General features: G+C 38.8%; 1 protein-coding gene across 4 annotated transcripts in view; it reads right to left on the bottom strand.

Annotated features, from left to right (window-relative positions):
* The window catches only part of fermt2 (FERM domain containing kindlin 2), a 100761-nt gene that overhangs the window by 5111 nt on the left and 72830 nt on the right, over positions 1–22820 (bottom strand). For 2 of the 4 annotated variants that reach the window (XM_051723203.1, XM_051723206.1), the window contains 8 exons: positions 21572–21679; positions 17802–17936; positions 17594–17643; positions 17261–17385; positions 17077–17183; positions 15656–15874; positions 11767–11787; positions 8399–8523 (listed from right to left, as the gene is read on the bottom strand). In XM_051723203.1, coding sequence (XP_051579163.1) covers positions 8399–8523; positions 11767–11787; positions 15656–15874; positions 17077–17183; positions 17261–17385; positions 17594–17643; positions 17802–17936; positions 21572–21679 — 890 coding nt within the window. The remainder of the gene's footprint in view (positions 1–8398; positions 8524–11766; positions 11788–15655; positions 15875–17076; positions 17184–17260; positions 17386–17593; positions 17644–17801; positions 17937–21571; positions 21680–22820) is intronic. The other 2 variants (XM_051723205.1, XM_051723207.1) reach the window with 1 other exon arrangement.

Below are 22820 nucleotides of genomic sequence, written 5' to 3'. Positions count from 1 at the left end.
CGCCATCAGACGTGCAGGCGGAATTTGTTTTGCCACAAGCACGCGATCGCACATTTGCTGCTCGCACCTGAGGTGCGCGTGATGTGTCCGTGTGAATCAAACTGCAGAAGAGAATGTTATTCCTCCGTCGAGATGAGAGTGCTGAAGAGGTGATTTCAGGTTATTTTTTCACCATTTAAAATACTAAAATGTGTTAAAACTGTTGAATAATGTAGTTGTGAACATGAATTACAATAAACTGACAGAAACGGAACATTTCTTTTAGGTAAATGATAAAGGCCGTTCAAACTGACATAACGTATTTTATTTTTTTATTTTTTGCCAACTGATAAAATACTTTTACCCACTTCATTAAATTGTTACATTTCATAGAATAACTATGGTTTCAAATTTTTTAAGAGTAACAATTTAGTGTTTCTTTACAGGTATGAATCAGTAGACATTAACAGGCCAAGTTAAAAAAAAAAAGGGGGACAATGTATGTAGGGATGCACCGATACCACTTTTTCTCTTCCGATCCCGATATCGGAAATCTCAGTATCAGCCAATACCGATCCCGATCCGATACCAGTGTTGTTTTTTTGCATAATCAGTTTAGAATATCTTTACATTATTGTGTGGAACTAATTGGGTGTACTCTTTAATATGTAAAGAAACACAAACCTCTAAATACACATTATTTCAATATAAATGTATAGCTTATTAAGAAACACTTTATTATTAACTAGTATACTGGATAATGTAGCAGCAAAATTAACAGTAATTCCAGTCTTCAAGTCTTCAGTAGAAAAGAAATCAGTGTTCTGTTTTTTTTCCAAAAATGTTTCAATTTGCATCTGGACTTTAAAGGATTCAGATCTCTTTTTTGTTCATATATTTACTTATTAAACACAGCCTTTTGTGATTTACAGAGCTATCGCACGTCTTCAAGTGGCTTTGAATAAAATGCACGAGTCATATGAACTGCTTTAATGGTGTTTTTATGGTTCTTTTGTGTCATTTTTGGAGCTTGACAGTAACGAACATGACTAACACACAGTATCGGGTTTGGATCGGGCTCGTCGGACCGATACCCGATCCGTCTAAAAACTTGCATCCCTAGTAATATGATGACGAAAACTCTACAAATCTTCTTTTAAAGCTGTGAATAGAGAAAAAGAACCAGGTACTGCACATGAACCAGCACACTTCATTAAAAGAGAACAAGTTATACTTGATAGTCCATTATAAATCTAGAGAAATTAAGGATTAACTTCCTATTCTATTAGATTATATCTACAAAATATTTGATTCACAAATGTTCATTTGCATTTACATGCACATACTTTCACCTTGTCTTAGATGGAAGAACCACAGAAAGATATAAGCTTCAAATCAAGAAGAAATCAACATAAATCAAATAATTTAATAACTTGATAGAAGTCAAGGCACTGAGAGATGAGTATCATTCCAAAGAGGTATTTAATCACGTGATTCACTCTTGAATGTCCGTTTTAGGTTGTTGTTGATGTTACAGAGCTTTACTGTGAAACTTTACATTTACATTACATTTACGCTTTTGGCAGACGCTTTTATCCAAAGCGACTTACAGTGCACTTATTACAGAGACAATCCCCCCAGACCAAACTGGAGTTAAGTGCCACAATGGTGGCGGCTGTGGGGGTCGAACCAGCAACCTTCTGATTACTAGTTATGTGCTTTAGCCCACTACGCCACCACCACTCTACAGTATTTATTTAGACATTATTACCAGATCCTGGGATTAGGCAAAATTGTCTTGTTTAACCAAGACAATTTGTAACCAAGTGTGACCAAGCCTGCTGCTCCAACCTGTCCGCCAGTTTTAGCTCCTAACTCTGCCTTTGAATCTGACATTCAATCACCCAGCCACTTCAAGTCCCCTCTACTGGATCATGTATGAACCTGGTTGTTAGATAGCCTTTGCAAGATAATACAATCAGCTTATGGTTATAATTCATCTTGGTTCAAGGTAAAAGACAAGATTCTCCCTTAAAATAGATCCTTAAAAACAACTTGCACTTAAAGGAGCAATATGTATTATTGACATCAAGCATTTTAAATCAGTCCAAATTAGAAATACTGGAGAGATTTGTCTCCCCTGCCCCCTCCTCCCAAGAGGACATGCAACAGGAATGAGCAAACTGACAATGGCAAGCGACGAGCCTTACATTGTAAGTTGATCAGCTGATATATACATTTGCAATGTTTTTATTGTTTGCTAATTATAAACCAGCTCATGTGAATTTTTTATAACTCTGTCAATGTTAGCTAGATATATTGCTGGCTTCCATGGCTGCAGCGCACTGTGTTTGCCTGCTAACTTGCTCCAAATCTGGCAACCCGGGGTGTCAAAATACTATTGGGAAATGGGCAGTGGGCGGGATCACACAGGCCAAAACACAAACAGAAATTCCAGCCCCAAATGGACATTTCAAAGTAGAATATACTGGCTGTAGCATTGTTTTCGGAGAAGCCAGTATTAGCATGTTTCCTAAATCTCTGATAAAATATTATGATAATTTTATGCTTTAGTACAGTAAATATATTACATATTGCACCTTTAAATTGTCCAATATCATATTTTGACAAGGCATGTCATCTGATGACTAGAATTTTAGGATAATAAATATCAAAGGCACAGCATGCTTTGTTGAACTTGTCTCTGTAGTTCGATAAATGTTGTTGTTTTAACAGGTATTGTGCAGGCTGAAATCCCACAAGAGACCTCCCAAATATGTGGTAGAGCGGGAACTTCATGGCCAACCATGAGTAATTTACATTATCTGTTTTAGGAAGGCACATGCTGGACACACATAGCCTATCAGGTAAAACTGCACTGTAAAAAAAAAGTGTTGTTCTTTTTTAAGGTTACCTATATAAATGTGCTTAATGTGGTTAAAAAAAAAAAAAAAAAATGTAAACTAAAAAAAGTATTTAACTGAACAACTGAATCAACCTGAATACATTAGTTTACATAGACAAAACTAATTTTTAGCACTGAATCAAGTAGAAGAATAGATTTTTAAGGTAACAATAGCAGGTTATCACTTTTTAAAGAGAACGTGGAACTTCTTTGAGGTATGAGGATGAAAAGTGTTCAAGTGGTCTTTATTTTTATTTATTTATTTAATATCAAGTGTCTATTTTTCCTACTGCTTTACTCTCCCTCTGAAGTTATGTTGTTGTGATTTTTTTTATTTTATTTTTGAATCTCAGACGCTGTTCAAAATCGATTTCCAGCAACTGCACAGAAGTTTCCAAATGCTTCATTACTGGAAAAACTGAATGATGAGCACAAGCTGCAAATAAGGTCTGACATATATATTTATTTATACATATGTAAACAAAATAAAAAAATAAATACTACCTAAGGTAGTCAACTTGATTCATTCATGTTAAATAATATTTTTTACTTTGAATCAAACCAGTAAATTTAGATGTTACCACACAAAGCAAATTTTTGTAAGGTTACCTAAAAAAAAAAACATTTTTTACAGTGAACATGTAGACTAAATGTATTAAATATTGCTCTTAGGCAACAGAGGGGGGACACTGCAACATATGCATAAAAGTAGGGACAGACAAATTCACCACAACACTAAAAACATATGTACATCACAATGATATGCTTTATCTGGTCAAGACTTTAACTTAACATTTTCTCTTATTTTTCTCTCTACAGACTCCAGAGTTTCTGCCGAGTGTTTGTGAAAAGTTCTGTCCAGTGTGTTTGTTAAACTATCTGTTTTTATCTTTTCTTTATATTTGTATTTTCAAGTAGGAGTCCTGCAGGGATCCTATGTAACGCTTTTACTATAGGTTTCCTGCAGGAGTCCAGTAGGAGTCCTGTAATAGTCCTGTGGGGATCCTATGTAATGCTTTTACTATAGGTTTCCTGCAGGAGTCCAGTAGGAGTCCTGTGGGGATCCTATGTAATGCTTTTACTATAGGTTTCCTGCAGGAGTCCAGTAGGAGTCCTATGTAACGCTTTTACTATAGGTTTCCTGCAGGAGTCCAGTAGGAGTCCTGTAATAGTCCTGTGAGGATCCTATGTAACGCTTTTACTATAGGTTTCCTGCAGGAGTCCAGTAGGAGTTCTGTAATAGTCCTGTGAGGATCCTATGTAATGCTTTTACTATAGGCTTCCTGCAGGAGTCCAGTAGGAGTCCTGTGGGGATCCTATGTAATGCTTTTACTATAGGTTTCCTGCAGGAGTCCTGTAGGAGTCCAGTAATAGTTCTGTGGGGATCCTATGTAACGCTTTTACTATAGGCTTCCTGCAGGAGTCCAGTAGGAGTCCTGTGGGGATCCTATGTAATGCCTTTACTATAGGTTTCCTGCAGGAGTCCAGTAGGAGTCCTGTAATAGTCCTGTGGGGATCCTATGTAATGCTTTTACTATAGGTTTCCTGCAGGAGTCCAGTAGGAGTCCTGTAATAGTCCTGTGAGGATCCTATGTAACGCTTTTACTATAGCTTTCCTGCAGGAGTCCAGTAGGAGTCCTGTAATAGTTCTGTGGGAATCCTATGTAACGCTTTTACTATAGGATTCCTGCAGGAGTCCAGTAGGAGTCCTGTAATAGTCCTGTGAGGATCCTATGTAATGCTTTTACTATAGGCTTCCTGCAGGAGTCCAGTAGGAGTCCTGTGGGGATCCTATGTAATGCTTTTACTATAGGTTTCCTGCAGGAGTCCTGTAGGAGTCCTGTAATAGTCCTGTGAGGATCCTATGTAATGCTTTTACTATAGGCTTCCTGCAGGAGTCCAGTAGGAGTCCTGTGGGGATCCTATGTAATGCTTTTACTATAGGTTTCCTGCAGGAGTCCTGTAATAGTCCTGTGAGGATCCTATGTAATGCTTTTACTATAGGCTACCTGCAGGAGTCCAGTAGGAGTCCTGTGGGGATCCTATGTAATGCTTTTACTATAGGCTTCCTGCAGGAGTCCAGTAGGAGTCCTGTGGGGATCCTATGTAATGCTTTTACTATAGGCTTCCTGCAGGAGTCCTGTAATAGTCCTGTGAGGATCCTATGTAATGCTTTTACTATAGGCTTCCTGCAGGAGTCCAGTAGGAGTCCTGTGGGGATCCTATGTAATGCTTTTACTATAGGCTTCCTGCAGGAGTCCTGTAATAGTCCTGTGAGGATCCTATGTAATGCTTTTACTATAGGCTTCCTGCAGGAGTCCAGTAGGAGTCCTGTGGGGATCCTATGTAATGCTTTTACTATAGGTTTCCTGCAGGAGTCCAGTAGGAGTCCTGTAATAGTCCTGTGGGGATCCTATGTAATGCTTTTACTATAGGTTTCCTGCAGGAGTCCAGTAGGAGTCCTGTAATAGTCCTGTGAGGATCCTATGTAACGCTTTTCTATAGGTTTCCTGCAGGAGTCCAGTAGGAGTCCTGTGGGGATCCTATGTAATGCTTTTACTATAGGTTTCCTGCAGGAGTCCTGTAATAGTTCTGTGGGAATCCTATGTAATGCTTTTACTATAGGTTTCCTGCAGGAGTCCAGTAGGAATCCTACAGGAAATTATCATGAAAATTCTGTGGGATCCTGCAGGACTTTTTTTTAGAAAGGGTTTAATAATATATTTTTCAAAAGTGCCAATAAACCTGCTCTTCTGCAAAGTTCAATATTGTATTTGACTTATTTGTTCTTCAAACAGTTTTTAGGCTTTGGATTTTCAGGACACCGGTATTTCAGGATGACGAGAGCAACATTTCAGATGCAATGATTGGTCCTCTGGTTATTCAGTCACATGAATTTTTTGATGCGCATCTTGTATTCCTAATAAATTCAATAGGAGTTTATTCTGTAAATGTGTTAATAAGCAAATAAAGAATCTATCCACCTCAAATGAGCGTATACATTTTTTATGCACATGCTGGGAGATTTTATTTGCATCTTGGTGTTTCCATCCAGCATTTCTTATGTGATATCTCAAAATGCACATAAACCTACGTGGATGGAAACCAAGCAATAGATAGTCAGATAAACCATCAGACAGATGGTTAGATAAATAGAGAGAGAGAGAGAGTAACCTGAAGCAGATTAAAGGCCTTTTGTGGGTTTGTTTATGTCTGAATTTTTGACAGTAGGAGTTTGAATTAACAAGCATTCCGTTGGCCCATTTAACAATTGGGCAAATGCAAGTCAATGGGACTTTTTCAAATTCTGCATGGTCCGCTGTGTGAAAACCATAAAGCCCTATTCACACCGCCAGCGACACTGTGTAAGAAAGCGACATGATCCCATTCATTTTCAATGAGAGCACAGCGACTTCTGGCGACACGAGCTGCCGTGGCCGTTGGCAATAGAAATTGCCGTGGAGAGCGACAAGACAAGCTGAGAAAATTTCAACTTTATGCAAATGATGAACGACATTCGCAAGCGACTACCGATAAGAGTGAAGACTGTAACATAGCCACATAGGGACACGTTTTAACATTTTATACTATGTACAAAATAATGTTTTATTGTTGTCATAGTGTTTTAATATTATATTTAACATGTTCCCATATGTCCATTTTATCTCTCTTTTAAAATTACATGGTATGCCTTTAAGAACTGTGCAACCACCTGTCATGTGAGAGGTTACATGACAGGAAGTGAAGTGAGTAGGACTGGATAAAAGGAGCCAGCATGGCACGTTAAGGGGAGGCTAAGTGGTATCACCTATCCCTGGGATATGCTTGGAATCTGGAGTACTTCTTTGTAGGGGTGGGCGATATGACCAAACGATATCAATAATTTTATATCACGATAACAATATATATCATGATATAGTTACAAATGTTTTTTTTTTTTCCTCCAAATTTGGAATGCCCAATTCCCAATGTGCTTTTAAGTCCTCGTGGTCGCATAGTGATTCATTATAGCGATCACGAGGAGGTTACCCCATGTGACTCTACCCTCCCTAGCAACCGGGCCAATTTGGTTGCTTAGAAGACCTGGCTGGAGTCACTCAGCACGCCCTGGGATTCGAACTAGCAAGCTAGCGAACCCCAGGGGTGGTAGCCAACATCTTTACCACTGAGCTCCACAGGCCCCCTTCGCACATGCTTTTTCAGTTCTGTCCACAAAATTTCTATCGGATTGAGGTCAGGGCTTTGTGATGGCCACTCCAATACCTTGACTTTGTTGTCCTTAAGCCATTTTGCCACAACTTTGGAGGTATGCTTGGGGTCATTGTCCATTTGGAAGACCCATTTGTGACCGAGCTTTAACTTCATGGCTGATGTCTTGGGATGTTGCTTCAACATATCCACATAATTTTCCTTCCTCATGATGCCATCTATTTTGTGAAGTGCACCAGTCCCTCCAGCAGCAAAGCACCCCCACAACATGATGCTGCCACCCCAATTCTTCATGGTTGGGATGGTGTTCTTCGGCTTGCAAGCCTCACCCTTTTTCCTCCAAACATAACGATGGTCATTATGGCCAAACAGTTCAATTTTGGTTTCATCAGACCAGAGGACATTTCCCCAAAAAGTAAGATCTTTGTCCCAATGTGCACTTGCATACTGTAGTCTGGCTTTTTTATGGCGGTTTTGGAGCAGTGGCTTCTTCCTTGCTGAGCATACGTTATGTCGATATAGGACTTGTTTTACTGTGGATATAGATACTTGTCTACCTGTTTCCTCCAGCATCTTCACAAGGTCCTTTACTGTTGTTCTGGGATTGATTTGCACGTTTCACACCAAACTACGTTCATCTCTAGGAGAAACAATACTTCTCCTTCCTGAGCGTTATGATGGCTGCGTGGTCCCATGGTGTTTATACTTGTGTACTATTGTTTGTACAGATGAACGTGGTACCTTCAGGCATTTGGAAATTGCTCCCAAGGATGAACCAGATACACAATTGTTTTTTCTGAGGTCTTGGCTGATTTCTTTTGATTTTCCCATGATGTCAAGCAAAAAGGCACTGAGTTTGAAGGTAGGTCTTAAAATAATTCCATAGGTACACCTCCAATTCAGTACACCTCCTATCAGAAGCTAATTGGCTAATTGTCTAAAGGCTTGACATCATTTTATGGAATTTTTCAAGCTGCTTAAAGGCACAGTTAACTTAGTGTATGTAAACTTCTGACCCACTGGAATTGTGATATAGTCAATTAAAAGTGAAACAATCTGTCTGTAAACAACTTTTGGAAAAATGACTCGTGTCATGCACAAAGCAGATGTCCTAAACGACTTGCCAAAACTATAGTTTGCTAATATGAAATCTGTGGAGTGGTTAAAAAATTTGTTTTAATGACTTCAACCTAAGTGCATCTAAATTTCTGACTTCAACTGTATATTGAATAGATGATGGGAACTTCACACAAACATTTACCAAGATATTTGAGAGAGTTATCATGTTTTATAGAGGACACTCACTTGGCAAGAAAATGAGTGATTCCAAACTCCGGCAAGGACTGCCACGCCTGTATGAAGCGCATCTTGGCCTCAATGAGGCTCATCTGGGCCACGTTCTGATGGGCTTCCAGGATGCGGGCGGATATCTAAGGATCACACACAACATAATTAATTCATAAGAATCAAACTAGAAAGCTCCATAACCTGAGCACAAGTAACACTCAACACAAACATACTGTTCTCATTAGACATGAGGAGATCCTACAAACCCAGTGAGAATCTAGCAGTGAATTCACACACTTTATCATTAAGTGCTGCTTTATTCAATCACTACAGATTTCACACTAAACACCTGACGAGACGTTTCCTCAAGTATTCCTTACAGTCAGTTTCATACATGCTGCGTAAGTTTGGTACTATACTCACAGAAGCCATTACATTCCCAGCTACCATTGTTTAGTCCCTAAAATGTTTAGACATTTTCACATACATTGGCCCCAAAAGGTATTTTGACACTTCAGACATATTTATAAATGTCTCACAGCATTTGATATACATATAAATGTCTCACAGCAAGTGGCATGTGCGCTCAAATGCCACTAGAGTTTTGCTCAGAACTAACTTCAATCTTCTGAGCAATTTTTGCCCAATAACTTTTAATCAATTGGTGTTCTGGTGATTTTGAGTGGATCTTTGAAGTCAGTTTCCCCTCAAGTTCTCACAGGTGTCCTAGCAAAGTAACCACAGGTGGATTTATGCACATTCACTATCAGCATGTTCCACTAACATTTCATAAACACAAAGTGTCACAATATTGCATGACTTCGTTTTCTACACTAGATCTATTATCATTTCAAAGCGAGCAAACTTCTTTTGTGACATGTTTAGCTTGAAAAACATGCTTGTGTTATATTAATATAAGGACATTCAGACATCTTTAAGTGTGACTCTAGTGTCCAGGCACTATAAGTAGAAAAATGAGTGATGTCACTGGAGTCTCCCCTTGATCGCCTCAATAATGAAACCTTTCATTTCAACAGTTTGAATCAGTTTAAAGTTACATTGCCTGTCAAAAAAAAAGTTGCATACTCTAATATTTAATTGGACCGCCATTAGCTTTGATTACGGGGGGCATTCATCGTGGCATTATTTCAACAACCTTATGCAATGTCACAACATTTATTTCCGTCCAGAGTTGCATTAATTTTTGGCTGAGATCTTGTATTGATGACGGGAGAGCCGAACCACTCCTTAAAGTCTTCTGCAGCACATCCCAAAGACTTTCAATGGGATTAAGGTCAGGACTCTGTGGTGGCCAATTCATGTGTGAAAATGATTCCTCATGCTCCCTAAACCACTCTTTCACAATTTGAGCCCCATGAATCTTGGCACTGTCATCCTGGAATATGCCTGTGCCATCAGGGAATAAAAAATCCATTGATGGGATAACCTGGTCATACAGTACATTCAGGTAATAAGCTGACTTCATTTTATTGCCACATAATGTTGCTGAGCCTAGACCTGACCAACTGAAGCAACCCCAGATCATAACACTGCCTCCAGAGGCTTGTACAGTGGGCACTATGTATGACAGGTGTATTGCTTCATGCGCTTCCCTTCTTACCCTGACGTGCCCATCGCTTTGGAATAGGGTAAATCTGAACTCAGACCACATGACCTTTTTCCATTGCTCCACAAGTCCAATCTTTACGCTCCATAGCAAATTTAAGTCGTTTTTTACGATTAGCCTCAATAACAAGTGTCTTTCTTGTGGCCACACAGCTGTTTAGTCCCAATCCTGTAAGTTCTCGTCGCAATGTGCGTGTGGAAATGCTCTTACTTTCACTATTAAACATAGCCGTGAGTTCTGCTGTCGATTCTTTACGATGTGACTAAGCGTTTTAGTGATCTCGGATCACGATCATTAGGCATTTTTTTCCGTGGTTCACCACCATCCTTCCAGGTTCTCTTAAGTATCTTCTTATTTAAATCCAAAAGGCGACTTTTTTTGGCCAGGCAGTGTAGATCAGTTTAAATACTACAAACTTACAAAAATATAGTTCAACCCAACACTTAGCCAAGCAATTAATTTTACATATTTAAAGGAATTGTCCTTTAAATAAACAGTATTTGTGTCACAAAAATAACTGACTCGACCCTGTAATGCCGGTATTGGAACTTCACTCAGGTAAGGATTTTATCATACTTAAATCATGTTAACACAAATAATTTCTATGCCTTGTGGCTATACTTTTGAAACAGTAAACGAGGGACAAGTCAAAATTTGTGTTAATCAACATTATGCCACAAATGCTGTCGATTAAGCTTAACTTGTACTGAACCCAGAACATTCCTTTAACAATTTCCTTTAATATCAGGTCTCATGAATCATGAAAATTACGGAACTGTGGCAATATCTTTGCAAAATGATATCACGTGTTTACTTACACATATCAAGGCAGTTCCAAGGTGATATGTTCGCTGTGTGGAGCTAAAAATGAGTTAAATGTTCTCCAGATCAGATGATGTTTTTAAGGTTAATGCACTCTATCGAGTTTTACCCTAAACCTTAAACCAAAACCTAACCTATAGTGTCAAAAAAGCAAAAAACACAATTGCTGAAGCAACCACATCATTTTGTGGTGCTTCTATGACACTTTCAGCTCACATGTCAACTTTCGTGCTCTTCAGGACTCATACTGTGGCTCTTTTCATCACAAATGCAATGCTTTATCAGCTGAGCGCACACAAACAAGCTTGTAAATTTAGTTGGTTATATAATGCAAATGTTAAAACAAGTTATGTGCTATAGTAAGTGTTTAGATGTCACAAGATAGTGTCATGTGAGGAACAAAGCGAAAGTGTTTATGAACTGATAATCTGCCGTTTTACTCGTGATTTGTGTTAAAGTGAATAAAAGTCGTTGTTGTAGCGCCTCTAGTGTTCATTTTTACAAGAAACTGCTGCGGTGAGCCACGTGAAAACCATTTAGCAAAAATGTAGTTATAGTAACGTGATTCTGTGAGACCAGGTTGTTAATGTTACACATTTTCCAACACGGTTGATCTACTGACCAATCAAAAACTTCAGAGCATTATGATAACAGCCATTTGTCAGCTAACAAAAATAAACATTCGTTTTTGACACCTTCGGCTTTATTTGTTCAAGCAAACAACAGTTCTTGGGGAGATACCAGTGACTCAAAAAATGAGGAATCAACAGAAAATGTGATATTTTAGTGTGCTATTGTATAAATGGTAAAATGGTTAAAGGAAAGACCAATGGAATAAATCACCACACCAAAATGATTTCATGGTAACTAGTGTTAGTGAAAGATATCTAGCATGAAAAACCATTTACCACATCCAGCTGTCAAACGATTAACTTACCATGTCCCTGACAAAGCCTGGCTGAGGGTTGAAAGGGGAGAACAGAGAGGGAATAAAAGATAAGCAAATAAATGAATAAAGCAGCAAACAAGCAGACAAAACAGATTTAAAACTGTTAATACACAGAGAGAGACAGCGGGCACTGTGTAAAAGTGAGTATACTGCAGGGGAGACTCGTGTAGGCAGCTGGAGAGAAGAGAGAGTAGAGAAACATTCATCAACACAGCAAAGATGAGAGGCCTACACTGGAATCACATACATTAAACAGGACTGATATGACTAGAACATCTCAAATGTACCTGTATACACAATGTCAATACAAAGTCCACAAAATAATCAGGGGAGTTCAACCTGGTTTGTGACAGCATGGAATTGTAGGACGAAAGGTCTATTCACAACAAGACTTATACTAATTAAATGAAAAACAATTTCACCCCTGTACAGTAGACAGTGCTGTTCTACAAACATATTTATTCTGGTTTAGAGCTTGGATTAATATATTTATTGCTTTTAAGGCATTTATTAAGCTAATTTGGAATAACTGTTTCGTTATGTTGTTTCCATGTTTTTGATGCATTTTGAGGAATATAGAATCTGTCTAGACTGTTGCATAATTTGTATTCCAAACGAGCTCCAGAACCCAGCTTCTCTTTTTTCCCGCCTGGATAATATAACACAAGCTAAAGTGACACAAATACATGTGGAATAATGTACATTCAGTAAAACTCAATAAATTCAGTATATTAAAGCAATATCACACTCGCAATCGTGCTGTATTGTTCATCTATCAGCACGGCTGTGATTACCTGAAGGCCTGCGGCATTATGCCTATGCCCGAATCACAGCCGTGCTAATAGATGAACAATACAGCACGATTTCAAGTTTACAACAGTTCATCGAACAAGTGAATAAATAATTAGGGAAAAAATAAAGACTAAGATATACACAGAAGATAGAAAATCACCAGCTGCTCTATACTGCAATGGGTGGGGTCCAAAGTTCAGCAGAGCTGTAGTTTATCATTAACCTGAATTAAATCATTTTCTCCAGGTTCCACTAGGTGGCGCCATATACAAGAGTATACACCTCTGAAATTTCCCACCATTTGTATGACTACATCCGTTTTGGTAGGCTTGTCAGCTTTACTTCCTTTCTTTCCAGTCTGTAAGTTAAGTGAAAGAGTAATCTATCCTTGTCCACGTACTGTGGGAACTGTGGGAATAAAGACAGATTTCCCCAGAGGATTCATTTCAAGAGAAGAAATTGAGCTTGAATAATGGATGAACAAGTGTAAAAACACAGCTCACACAGCTTTGAAAAACTGCTGTCTTCTTCCCACATTTCCAGGAAAGGCTTGTTTCCTGTATTTTGTGAAGACCCCACCCCAGAGCTCCTGAAGCTTTCTTGCAGTTACCACATACAACATAAGCTAGTGGGGGAGTGAGACTGGACGACAGGAAGCCCCCCACAGCATTACAGGGCCACTGTAAAACGACACCAGCAGCAGCAGCACACAGGAGCCTCTGTTGACTCCCACACACTCTCTCCCCAAATACTCCCACTTTACTCATATTTTTCAGTGAACTACAAAAAAACACCACCTTATTTTGAAAGGATGCAAATGCTCTAAAAATGCAGAATATTTTGCTTTAATACAGCTTTTCTTTTTTCTACCACACAACTAGGGCTAAGCAATGTATTGAATATTTACAATATATTGTGTAGTATTTTGTTTCACTGTTTAGTAAAAAAAAAAGGCTGTTCCTTGCGTCATAACTCTTGAGTATGAGAGCGTTAAGGCATTTTAATAGCGTCTCTTATTTAAACTTAAGTAGCAAAAATGTTGATTCATTTCAGTGAATCAGTTCAAACTGTCTGTTTCAATGTATTGATTCAAAAGTCTATTTCAATGATACCTGTGGCATTTTTCATATATTAAAATGTTTTCTTAAATATATTTAGGGAAATATTGCTTTTTATTTCTATATATTGCTGTTTATTTCTTTGCATAATTTTGTTGCCAATCAAATATTAAACATTCCGTTTAAACATTTTGAATATTACAATGTTTTTATTGCACTTTCTTTTTTGCCAATTAAGTTTGGATTGCGGTAATACCATGTGATAACTCTTGATAGTATTAGGACAGATGTTTTAATACCATCCAAGCTTCAATAGCAAAAATGGTGTTACAGTTGGTAAGTTTGATTAATTTCAATTTTAATGGATCAATTCAAAACTCTAAAGCCCAAAGTATACTTCGGTCAGACACAAACACAAGAACACACGACACAAATTTCATCATCAGCAGCCGAGAGTACTCTAAACACGCAGTATGGTCATGCACCTGGAGTTATTTGCACTAATTTGTGGGTCCACACGGTGGCAACACTCACATTTGAGCCGATGATGTCATGAAGAAGCACTAGAAGATTTAATCGCCGCTAAACAACAGGAGACAGAGGTAAAAACAACAACAGTAGATGTGCACGTCAAGAGCACATGTGAGGCGTGGTGGAGATACCTGCATTTGTATAACTCAAGTCTAAAGGAATATAAAGACATCTTTATGGGTCTAAACTCCTGAAGATAAATAGTCTAATCTCTCATAACAGTCTTTAATAGTGCGCATGCACCAACTGTCCTGTGAATGTTCGCAAATTCAATTGAAGTATACTTTGACAGGCTAGCGTTGACTGAATGCAGACACTAATCATTCGCGTCAAAACCGAAGCATACATTGGGCTTAAGTAAACAATTTGTTCACGTCATCCCTCAATGTGCATTAAAGTCTCCTTGTAGCATTTTTGATGTATTAAAATGTTTTTGTAAAATATATTTAGGTAAACATTGGTGATTTTTACTATGTAATTTTAAAAAATGAAAATGATTGGGGCCTGGGTAGCTCAGCGAGTATTGACGCTGACTATCACCCCTGGAGTCGTGAGTTTGAATCCAGGGTGTGCTGAGTGACTCCAGCCAGGTCTCCTAAGCAACCAAATTGGCCCGGTTGCTAAGGAGGGTACAGTCACATGAGGAAAGCTTCTCGTTGTCGCGATTAGTGGTTCTCGCTCTCAATGGTAAGTGTGGTAAGTTGTGCGTGGATCGCGGAGAGTAGCATGAGTCTCCACATGCTGTGAGTCTCCGAGGTGTCATGCACAACAAGTCACTGATAAGATGCATGGATTGACGGTCTCAGAAGCGGAGGCAACTGAGACTTGTCCTCTGCCACCCGGATTGAGGCGAGTAACCGTGTCACCATGAAGACCTAGTAAGTAGTTGGAACTGGACATTCCAAATTGGGAGAAAAGTGGATAAAAAAAAAAATAAATAAAAATGATTAAAAATAATTCTTCCTTTTGTTAATTTTGTGAAACAGTGTAGAAAACATGGCTTGCATCGTTTAAACAAGTTTTTACGGTAAGAAAATCTAGTCTTGCTGTCTGGTTGAAATAAAAAAGTTCCTCTGAAATATATATTGAGATATACTTTGCGTATTGTGAAACGGCTGAAAAATATCAGGATCTAGCCTAATTGTTTTAGCTATATTTGCAAACTTTCTGGAGAATCTAACCCTGTCTGACCTGAGCTGGTCCCAACACACAACAGCACTCCAAACTGAGTGTACTAAACAAGCGTTCTACCAGTTTTCTCCATGTTTACTAATTTTTTAGTGTAATTCTCCATCAATTTGATGCCAAGCAGCCAGCTGGGAGACATCACACTTCCGTGTCTTTTCTTCATTTCTGTCAGTTCCATTCATTTTCCCTGTTTACTTCTTGTTTCTCTCACTGTCTTCACTTTAGCTCCTCCAGTTCTCTTCCTTCACTCTACACTGGATGAGCTGCAGTGGTAGACTGATATCTCTCAGACCTATAGTCTCATTTACCTGCTTGTTTTTGTATTTCTTCAGGTATCGTGGTGACACCAGACACTCAGGGTTGATGTCAGTGGTGATGGGTTCTATGATCTGAGGGTCAGGATTCATGTGCTGCATCTTCAGGAAGGATAGGATGTTCTGCACCTCTAGGTTGTAGGAACTGTCTGCCATCGTTTTCCCTTTTGAGGCTAGGCGACAGGCCGCCATCCACTGAGCGTACTGCTTCTCCTAAAGAACAGGAAAACAGTCAACTAAAGAGTTTGATCCTTTGAGAAGAGTAACACTACAAGTAACACACCGTTTGAAAGTAAGGAGTATGCGTTACTGCTTGAATAAACACTATAATGCGCCAGAGTTACTATTTATTTACTGACTTCCTCTCCCTTTCCCATAACATAATTACAAAGACCTATGCACTTTATACCATCTCTATACTGCAAGTGAGCGGTGAGACGTGATGTGATGACAAAACTAGATCACATTATTATCAATCAAGCTGTCTACACTGTAATGTTTATACAGGGGTATAGTTGTTGCATGCAAACTATGCACCTTATTCAATTGACGGTAAGAAAAATAAAAAAGCAATTATATTATGATACTCTATGATATTCTGGTCTCAAGATATGGCCTGGCTACATCTTCCAGTAAATATTTTGGATGAGTTAGGGGCCATTCACAACGAATGTGTTTTTGCACACGTATGCGCTGTTTATCCATTATTTTACTATGCAAACACAAGCTGGATGGACCCACATTTGACTGTTTCACAGCGTCTCGCTGTTTCTTCAGTGTCTTGCGCAGGACCGCTGTATTGTTTACACAAGGTGTCAAGTTAAATATAACTTTAAGTACCAAAAAAGAACGTCGATAGACCTGCGTATTGCTTCATACATTGTGCTGCGTCTACCTTGTTTTAAGCGCAGGTGTGACAAAGGTTTGACATTCTGAAGAAGTTCAGGCAGCAAAGTTTTGCTGCTTGATAAATGGTAAGCCAAGGTTTTTTCGCTTCTGCTCTAGTGTGCTGAGGAGCCGCAGTGCCTTTTTAAAACGGTGTATGTTTACTGTTACACGGTTACGAATGTTGCCAAAGATGCTTACATAAAATATAGCCAATTGCAACAATACTTGCTTGGAGAAGAAATTATAAAGAGAGTTAGCGATTTCGGACTGCACCGTTCGTGTCGGGTCACATATTCTCGGGTATGGGTCAGGTTTTATTTTAAGGCCCGTGCAGACCTCTATACAGTCATGCTTGACTAATTAAACACAAATAATTACTTACGAGTACAAAACATTTTTTACATTGCTTTTAAAAGCAACGTTCGTCAACACTGTCTATGAGACATTTGCATAGATTGTCTGTCTGAACCAACAGAATGAGTGTCTGAGGTGATTTACAGTATTTCATTAAAACATGTCTCTCTCACCATGTCACACCGCAGCCAGATCTCATTCATACCATCTGCTACGGGGATTAGCAGCTTGATGATGAATTTCTGACTGGAGATGTTCACATCTGGTGTAACTTCACAGCCTACAGAGAAACAACAGATGAGATGCAGTGTGCATGTGGTAAACAGTGTTTGTCACATGTCCACAGTGTGTTTTTACCTCTCAGGTTCATCTGGTGTGCTGGCGTGCCATGCGCCTCCTCACGGATCTTGTAGCAGGAGATTGTGATGTCTTTGAATGTGCACCAGTACTGCTTGTATCCTTTCAGTGTGAGTTTCTTTGGTCTGACGTAAAGCAAAAAAGGTTCAGAATTAAAGAAAAATGACTCAACTATTTAAACCACATGAAGGTCAATGATTCAGCTTTCTGAGAGGTAAACACAATGACTCAAAATAATGCTTGACGAGACTTATAATCGGCATATTATCTTATATTTCATCTACATAAAGCCTATATAACTTTCAATTTTCTATCTTTCAGAGTTCAACTCACTTGAAGACTTTCACATAGTCGGCCAGTTCAGGAATGGATGTAATATCACCCTGAGAACAAACAATAAAAGTGTCAAGTTTGTCAATCTCTACTGCTCCATCTTCCTTCACATACTTGTGTGTTTATGTGTGCAAATATTAGACACATTGCTGTGAAGGAAAGCAGACAGAATTGCTGCATGCGTCAGATAAAAAGATGGTAATAGTACCAATGTGTTGGATGTTTTTCCTCCCTCCAGAGTGATCTCCAGATCTGACAGTGCAGCATCCACCTCATCCACCTCCTTCTCACTGTTGTTCATGTGATTGTCTGAAGACATGATGGACAGCTTGTTGATGTGGTACTGCAAATGAAAAAACATTCAAAGTTAAAGGTGCTGTAAGTGATCGGAGCCATTCAAGAATTTCCACAAGCTGAACTGTTGCATAGGCCACGCCCCCTTTCCAAAACCCCTCTCTCCAAAATACCAAATGAGCTTTGAGACAGACATCGAACAAAAACAGTTCTAAAAAACAACAGCAGCAAAATAGCGCCCTCAACTGACAACTGTTATGAGCAACATGGCATAAAAACGGCATTAAGCCTCAATAATGCAACTACAACACCATGAGAACGCACAAAATGATTGACAGGCAGAACGCGTCAAAGGCTGAGGCCTGCAGACACATTTTCTAGAGTCTAGAGCGGTCACAGGGACCGGTGAGATATCTCACAACACTTATTTCATTAATATCTTTCAGGGAGTAGGACATTTTTTTGCATGAAAAACTTGCTTACAGTACCTTTAACAGTCTGTATAACAGAGAGAATGCATGATGAATAAGATAAAAGTTATGGCTGAAAGTCACACTTCAAAGTTAAACTCGCACAAAATTTAATTTGAATCAGAAGCGTTGTTAATATAAGAGACTGATGGCTCAATCTGAAAATCATTCATGTAAAAACAAATCAGAAATAATGATCTGATTGAGCTGGATCTAACTGAAAGAGGTGCTGCTGATCTTAAACAGTTCTTTACATAGAAGAATAATTGCAATTTAAACCTGAATCGGGCCTGAATTTTATGCAAAAAGTATCAAAGAAACACAAAAATATACACATACACAATTATCCACAATATACTAGACTTGGTTGGGTTTGATTTGCTCACAGCCCCACAACTGCACACTCACAGTATTCTGGGCTCCCCCTTCGGAGCCAATCACTCATGTAATTATATAAACCAGGCCTATCAAACTGGCGGCCCATGGGCCAAATCTGGCCCATTTGATATTTTTAGTGGCCCGCTTGAGGTTGTCTGTTGTCTCAGGAACTGTTCATACCGAACATGTTTTGTGTCTGATCGCCCTGTTTTAAAAAATGTTTCCTATGTAAACTTGCGCTAGACGGATGTCGTGTCAGCTCTCTATGTTCTGCAGGGTCTAGTTCAAGACGCCGCGCTTTTAGATGCTTTCAGAGGTTGCGCTACAAATAATCATTATCCATAATTTTGATTAAATGAAAAGATTAAATAACTAAAATCATGGACTGACAAGCATGAGTTCAGAGAAGCAAAAAAGTTATTTTCATTTATTTGGTCAAGAAAGCATTCGATTTGAAAAGTCAAAAGTTTATATTATTGCATCTATAACAAACTTCACTGTTATTGTTCAATAAAAATGTTTGTATCAATCTGATTTACTTTCTCAGTTATGGACCAATTTTAAAGCATTTTTTTGTAGATTTTTTTTCCCTTGCTGGAAAATGTTTCTCTTGATGTTTTATTGATATAGTGAACATAAATTATAGACCTACTATAACACAATATCTGATAGAAGCTTTTCGTTAACAAAATGTTCTGCATTGGCCCGCATGCCTGGAAGATTTGTTTTCCATCTGGCCCACTTGTCTATGAAGTTGAATAGCCCTGATATTACATATGCATATGTAATTACATCCTACTGTATATACATATATTTAACAAAGACGCAAACCTTAACATTATCAAGATAATATACATTGCCATTAACAATACTCATATTAATTTTCTTCTCTTTCACAGGCAAGTAAAACAGTTGTCCCCTTTAGAACACAAACATGGTTTCATCGGCTTCTGGTGGTACTGCGTCGGTGCAACGTGGGTCTGATGTAATAAAATCTTAGTAAAAAACACTGAACAGGTAAGTACAAAAACAAACAAAACTGTGTGTGTGTGACCAGGATGGATACAGATGGAGGGTAAAATGTATGTGTGAGTAAAATGTCCGTGAACTATGGGATTGCATGCACCCGCGTCTCCGATAGCGGATAGCGGTAGGGGGAATGAACGGAGTGTTTGTGATGTGTATGCATGGCTGTGCTGCTCAGCCAATGGTGACGGTTTACTTCGTCATAACTTTACAATCTGATTTATAAATACTTTACATTCATATGAGTGCTTCATACTCTTATCCAGATGTCTTATATTTTGCGCAGGAATGTACATGAGGTTCATTTGTTTACACAAGAACACTGCTTGCAGATCTTTTAAGTAAAGTTTGCAGCATGAGTATTAAGATGATATTTAGAAGATTTTTGATATGTTAGAAAGGCAAACATGGCAATTAGTATGAAGCCACATCCACACTAATCCGTTTAAGTTTGAAACTTCTGTATCCAGTTTCCTAATGTCACTGTTTTCCAAAGTATGCACTTATTGAGAGTGTTTTCGAAAGTAAATTATTTCGGTGGAGGAAAACGCTGTTCTAGTGTTTATGAGAGGCGTAAACGTAGCAAACGCAGGTTTTCTGTGATATATTGAGAATTGCTGTTGCAAATTCTGCCGAATTAAACCTGTCCCCAAGGGGAAGTTATCGAGCTGATTAAAATAAGAAAGGTTTTGTTGAAATTGTGAGAATGATTTGTAACAGTCTTTGAAGTATTATTTAAAATTGGATGAACATTACAATTTTGTCATCATTTTCCAGTAAAAAGGTCATCATTTTATACAGTAAAAATGTTTTGGCAGGGCAAGTAAAATCTAGTCCTTCCCGTTGAGCCCTGAACAGCACTATTGCTTTTGTGATATTGCGTAAGTGTAGTACATTAATTCTATATTTTAATTTTGTGTGTTGCTACAATGTGTCTAAATCTTTGTTGATACTTCCTGCCTCAGTTAAAAGCCTGTGACTCAATAGCACCAATTAAAACTTGTTTTCAAATTATGTTTTTATAACGATCCCCTTGGTACCAGAGTGAACAGCTGGCTTGAGCAATTATTGCATATTTCACTCATGCATAGCTCTACTTTCAAATAGAGGACAAAGACATGTTCATGTCCCCATCTCTATGCTCAGACAAGACTGGTTAGTGAGTGAATGACGTACGGCTTTCTCAAAGCAGTTAAAACTTGCTATTATTCTAGACGGCCGATCGCTAAAGTTAGACCTGCTGATGTTTGGAGGTGATGAGCTCTTCTACCCAGCGACACGGTCCAGAGGTGACACACAACGTGGTGTGGAATGACAGGGAGGGACAGAGCAACTAATTTAAACTCGCTGTACGTAAACAGTGAAAAACGACACCGCCACTACGTCTCCACAAATCCTGAGCCTGAGAAACCAACACCTCATCGGAGCTCAAGAGAAGAGCAAACACTGGGTGGTCCTCTGCGTCCCGCCCCCTCTATATATACATGATGTGAAGACAGTGTGGCGTCCTGAGGTGTTGTCACTCCACATTTATGAGGGTCAAAAATAGAAGGGTCACCCTGGGCCAAGGGGGCAGTGAAAACAAACGTGCATATCCTCCAATGTTGCGTACAAATGTAGCCAAAGCTCTGCACACTGCTGATGCTGCATAGTCAAAGTCCAGGCGCAGAGCCCATTCAATTCGATAACAGGGCGAGAGGACCCAAGTGAGGACTGCAAGCTGTCACAGCGCCGGCTTACACAGCAATACTAACAGACAGTGCATTCACATAAATTCTGCCACAGTTCTGACGCACACAGAATTGTATACCTGCAGGGCGGCGAACATCATCATCTCCTCCTCGGTGCATTCAATCTCCTCCAGCAGGATGGCCCACTTCGCCTGCTCGTATAGCTGGTTCACCCTGATGGCATCATACTGTAGGGGTCAAGAGAGTTTAAAAACATTAAACTTTTAGATGTGCTCTATCCAGAAAACAACATAAGCTAAACTCTCCTTACAGAGTAACTTTCCAATTCCTTGTAGTAATAAAGGTAATCATATTACATACAGTATATGGGTGTTTCTTCAACTTTGGGTACTTTCTGCCCTTTGAATTTCTAGAAAGTAAAGTCTTTTTAAAAAAAAATTTCAATGTCCAATGTCCAACAGTGCATGTACAGTTACAACAGTAATTTGTTTGGAATATCATAAAAATTCCCACCACAGTGTTATTTCCAGCAAATCTCAAATTCTGTATTTTGTTCAATAGAATTCAGTGCTGGAAATGACGCTGATGGAAATGACATTTTTAACATTTTTGAAATAAAATTGCTGACTCCTTTGACTTGTTAAGGCAAATTATGTTGACTTGACAAAGGGTTTTTCCAAAATTATCAACTGTAACTCCTCCTAGAGCTTTCAAGCTATATTCACCAAACTTGGCACAGACCTCAGAATAATGGTTTTGGTACAGTCAAAAATCTGAAAAATCACATAGACTTGATGGAACATTCAAATGGGCCAAGACTATTCAAACTCCAACTGACAAAATATTAAAATGTACTGTAAACAAACTCACACAAGGCCTTTAATCTGCTTTACACCTCGTCCTAACCAGACGCGACGCGATAAGATTCCAGCGACAAGCTATCTGCCTGTCCACACCAGATGCACCACAATTTTCATACAGTAAAATGAGGATTATTGACAATAACAATTTGAAATGAGAGCAATCACAGACGGACCAGTGTTGTACATGTGGATTGAACGTGATCAGTGGATTGAACATTCTTATTTTCTCACTGAACAGGCATGTGATCGGATAAGGACAAAAAAAAAAAAAAAAAAAAAAAAAGGAAAATGTGCCGTGCAGAATAACCACTTAACCACTTTGAAAAGTAGCCTACTTGAACTGCCAGGGTAAAAAAATAATAATTTGGAAAATATAGGCATACCTAGCATACCACAGCCATTTACTGCTTACTCAGATCATACATTTTTGTTGAGCAAAATTAACATGTCAACGTGGTCCAGTGACAGCTAAGACCTGACTCACCTGTGTCGCGAACCCCATTAT

This window comes from Myxocyprinus asiaticus, chromosome 17, assembly GCF_019703515.2.
Source record: "Myxocyprinus asiaticus isolate MX2 ecotype Aquarium Trade chromosome 17, UBuf_Myxa_2, whole genome shotgun sequence".
Lineage (NCBI taxonomy): Eukaryota > Metazoa > Chordata > Actinopteri > Cypriniformes > Catostomidae > Myxocyprinus > Myxocyprinus asiaticus.
This window is presented reverse-complemented; position numbering and strand designations above follow the sequence as displayed.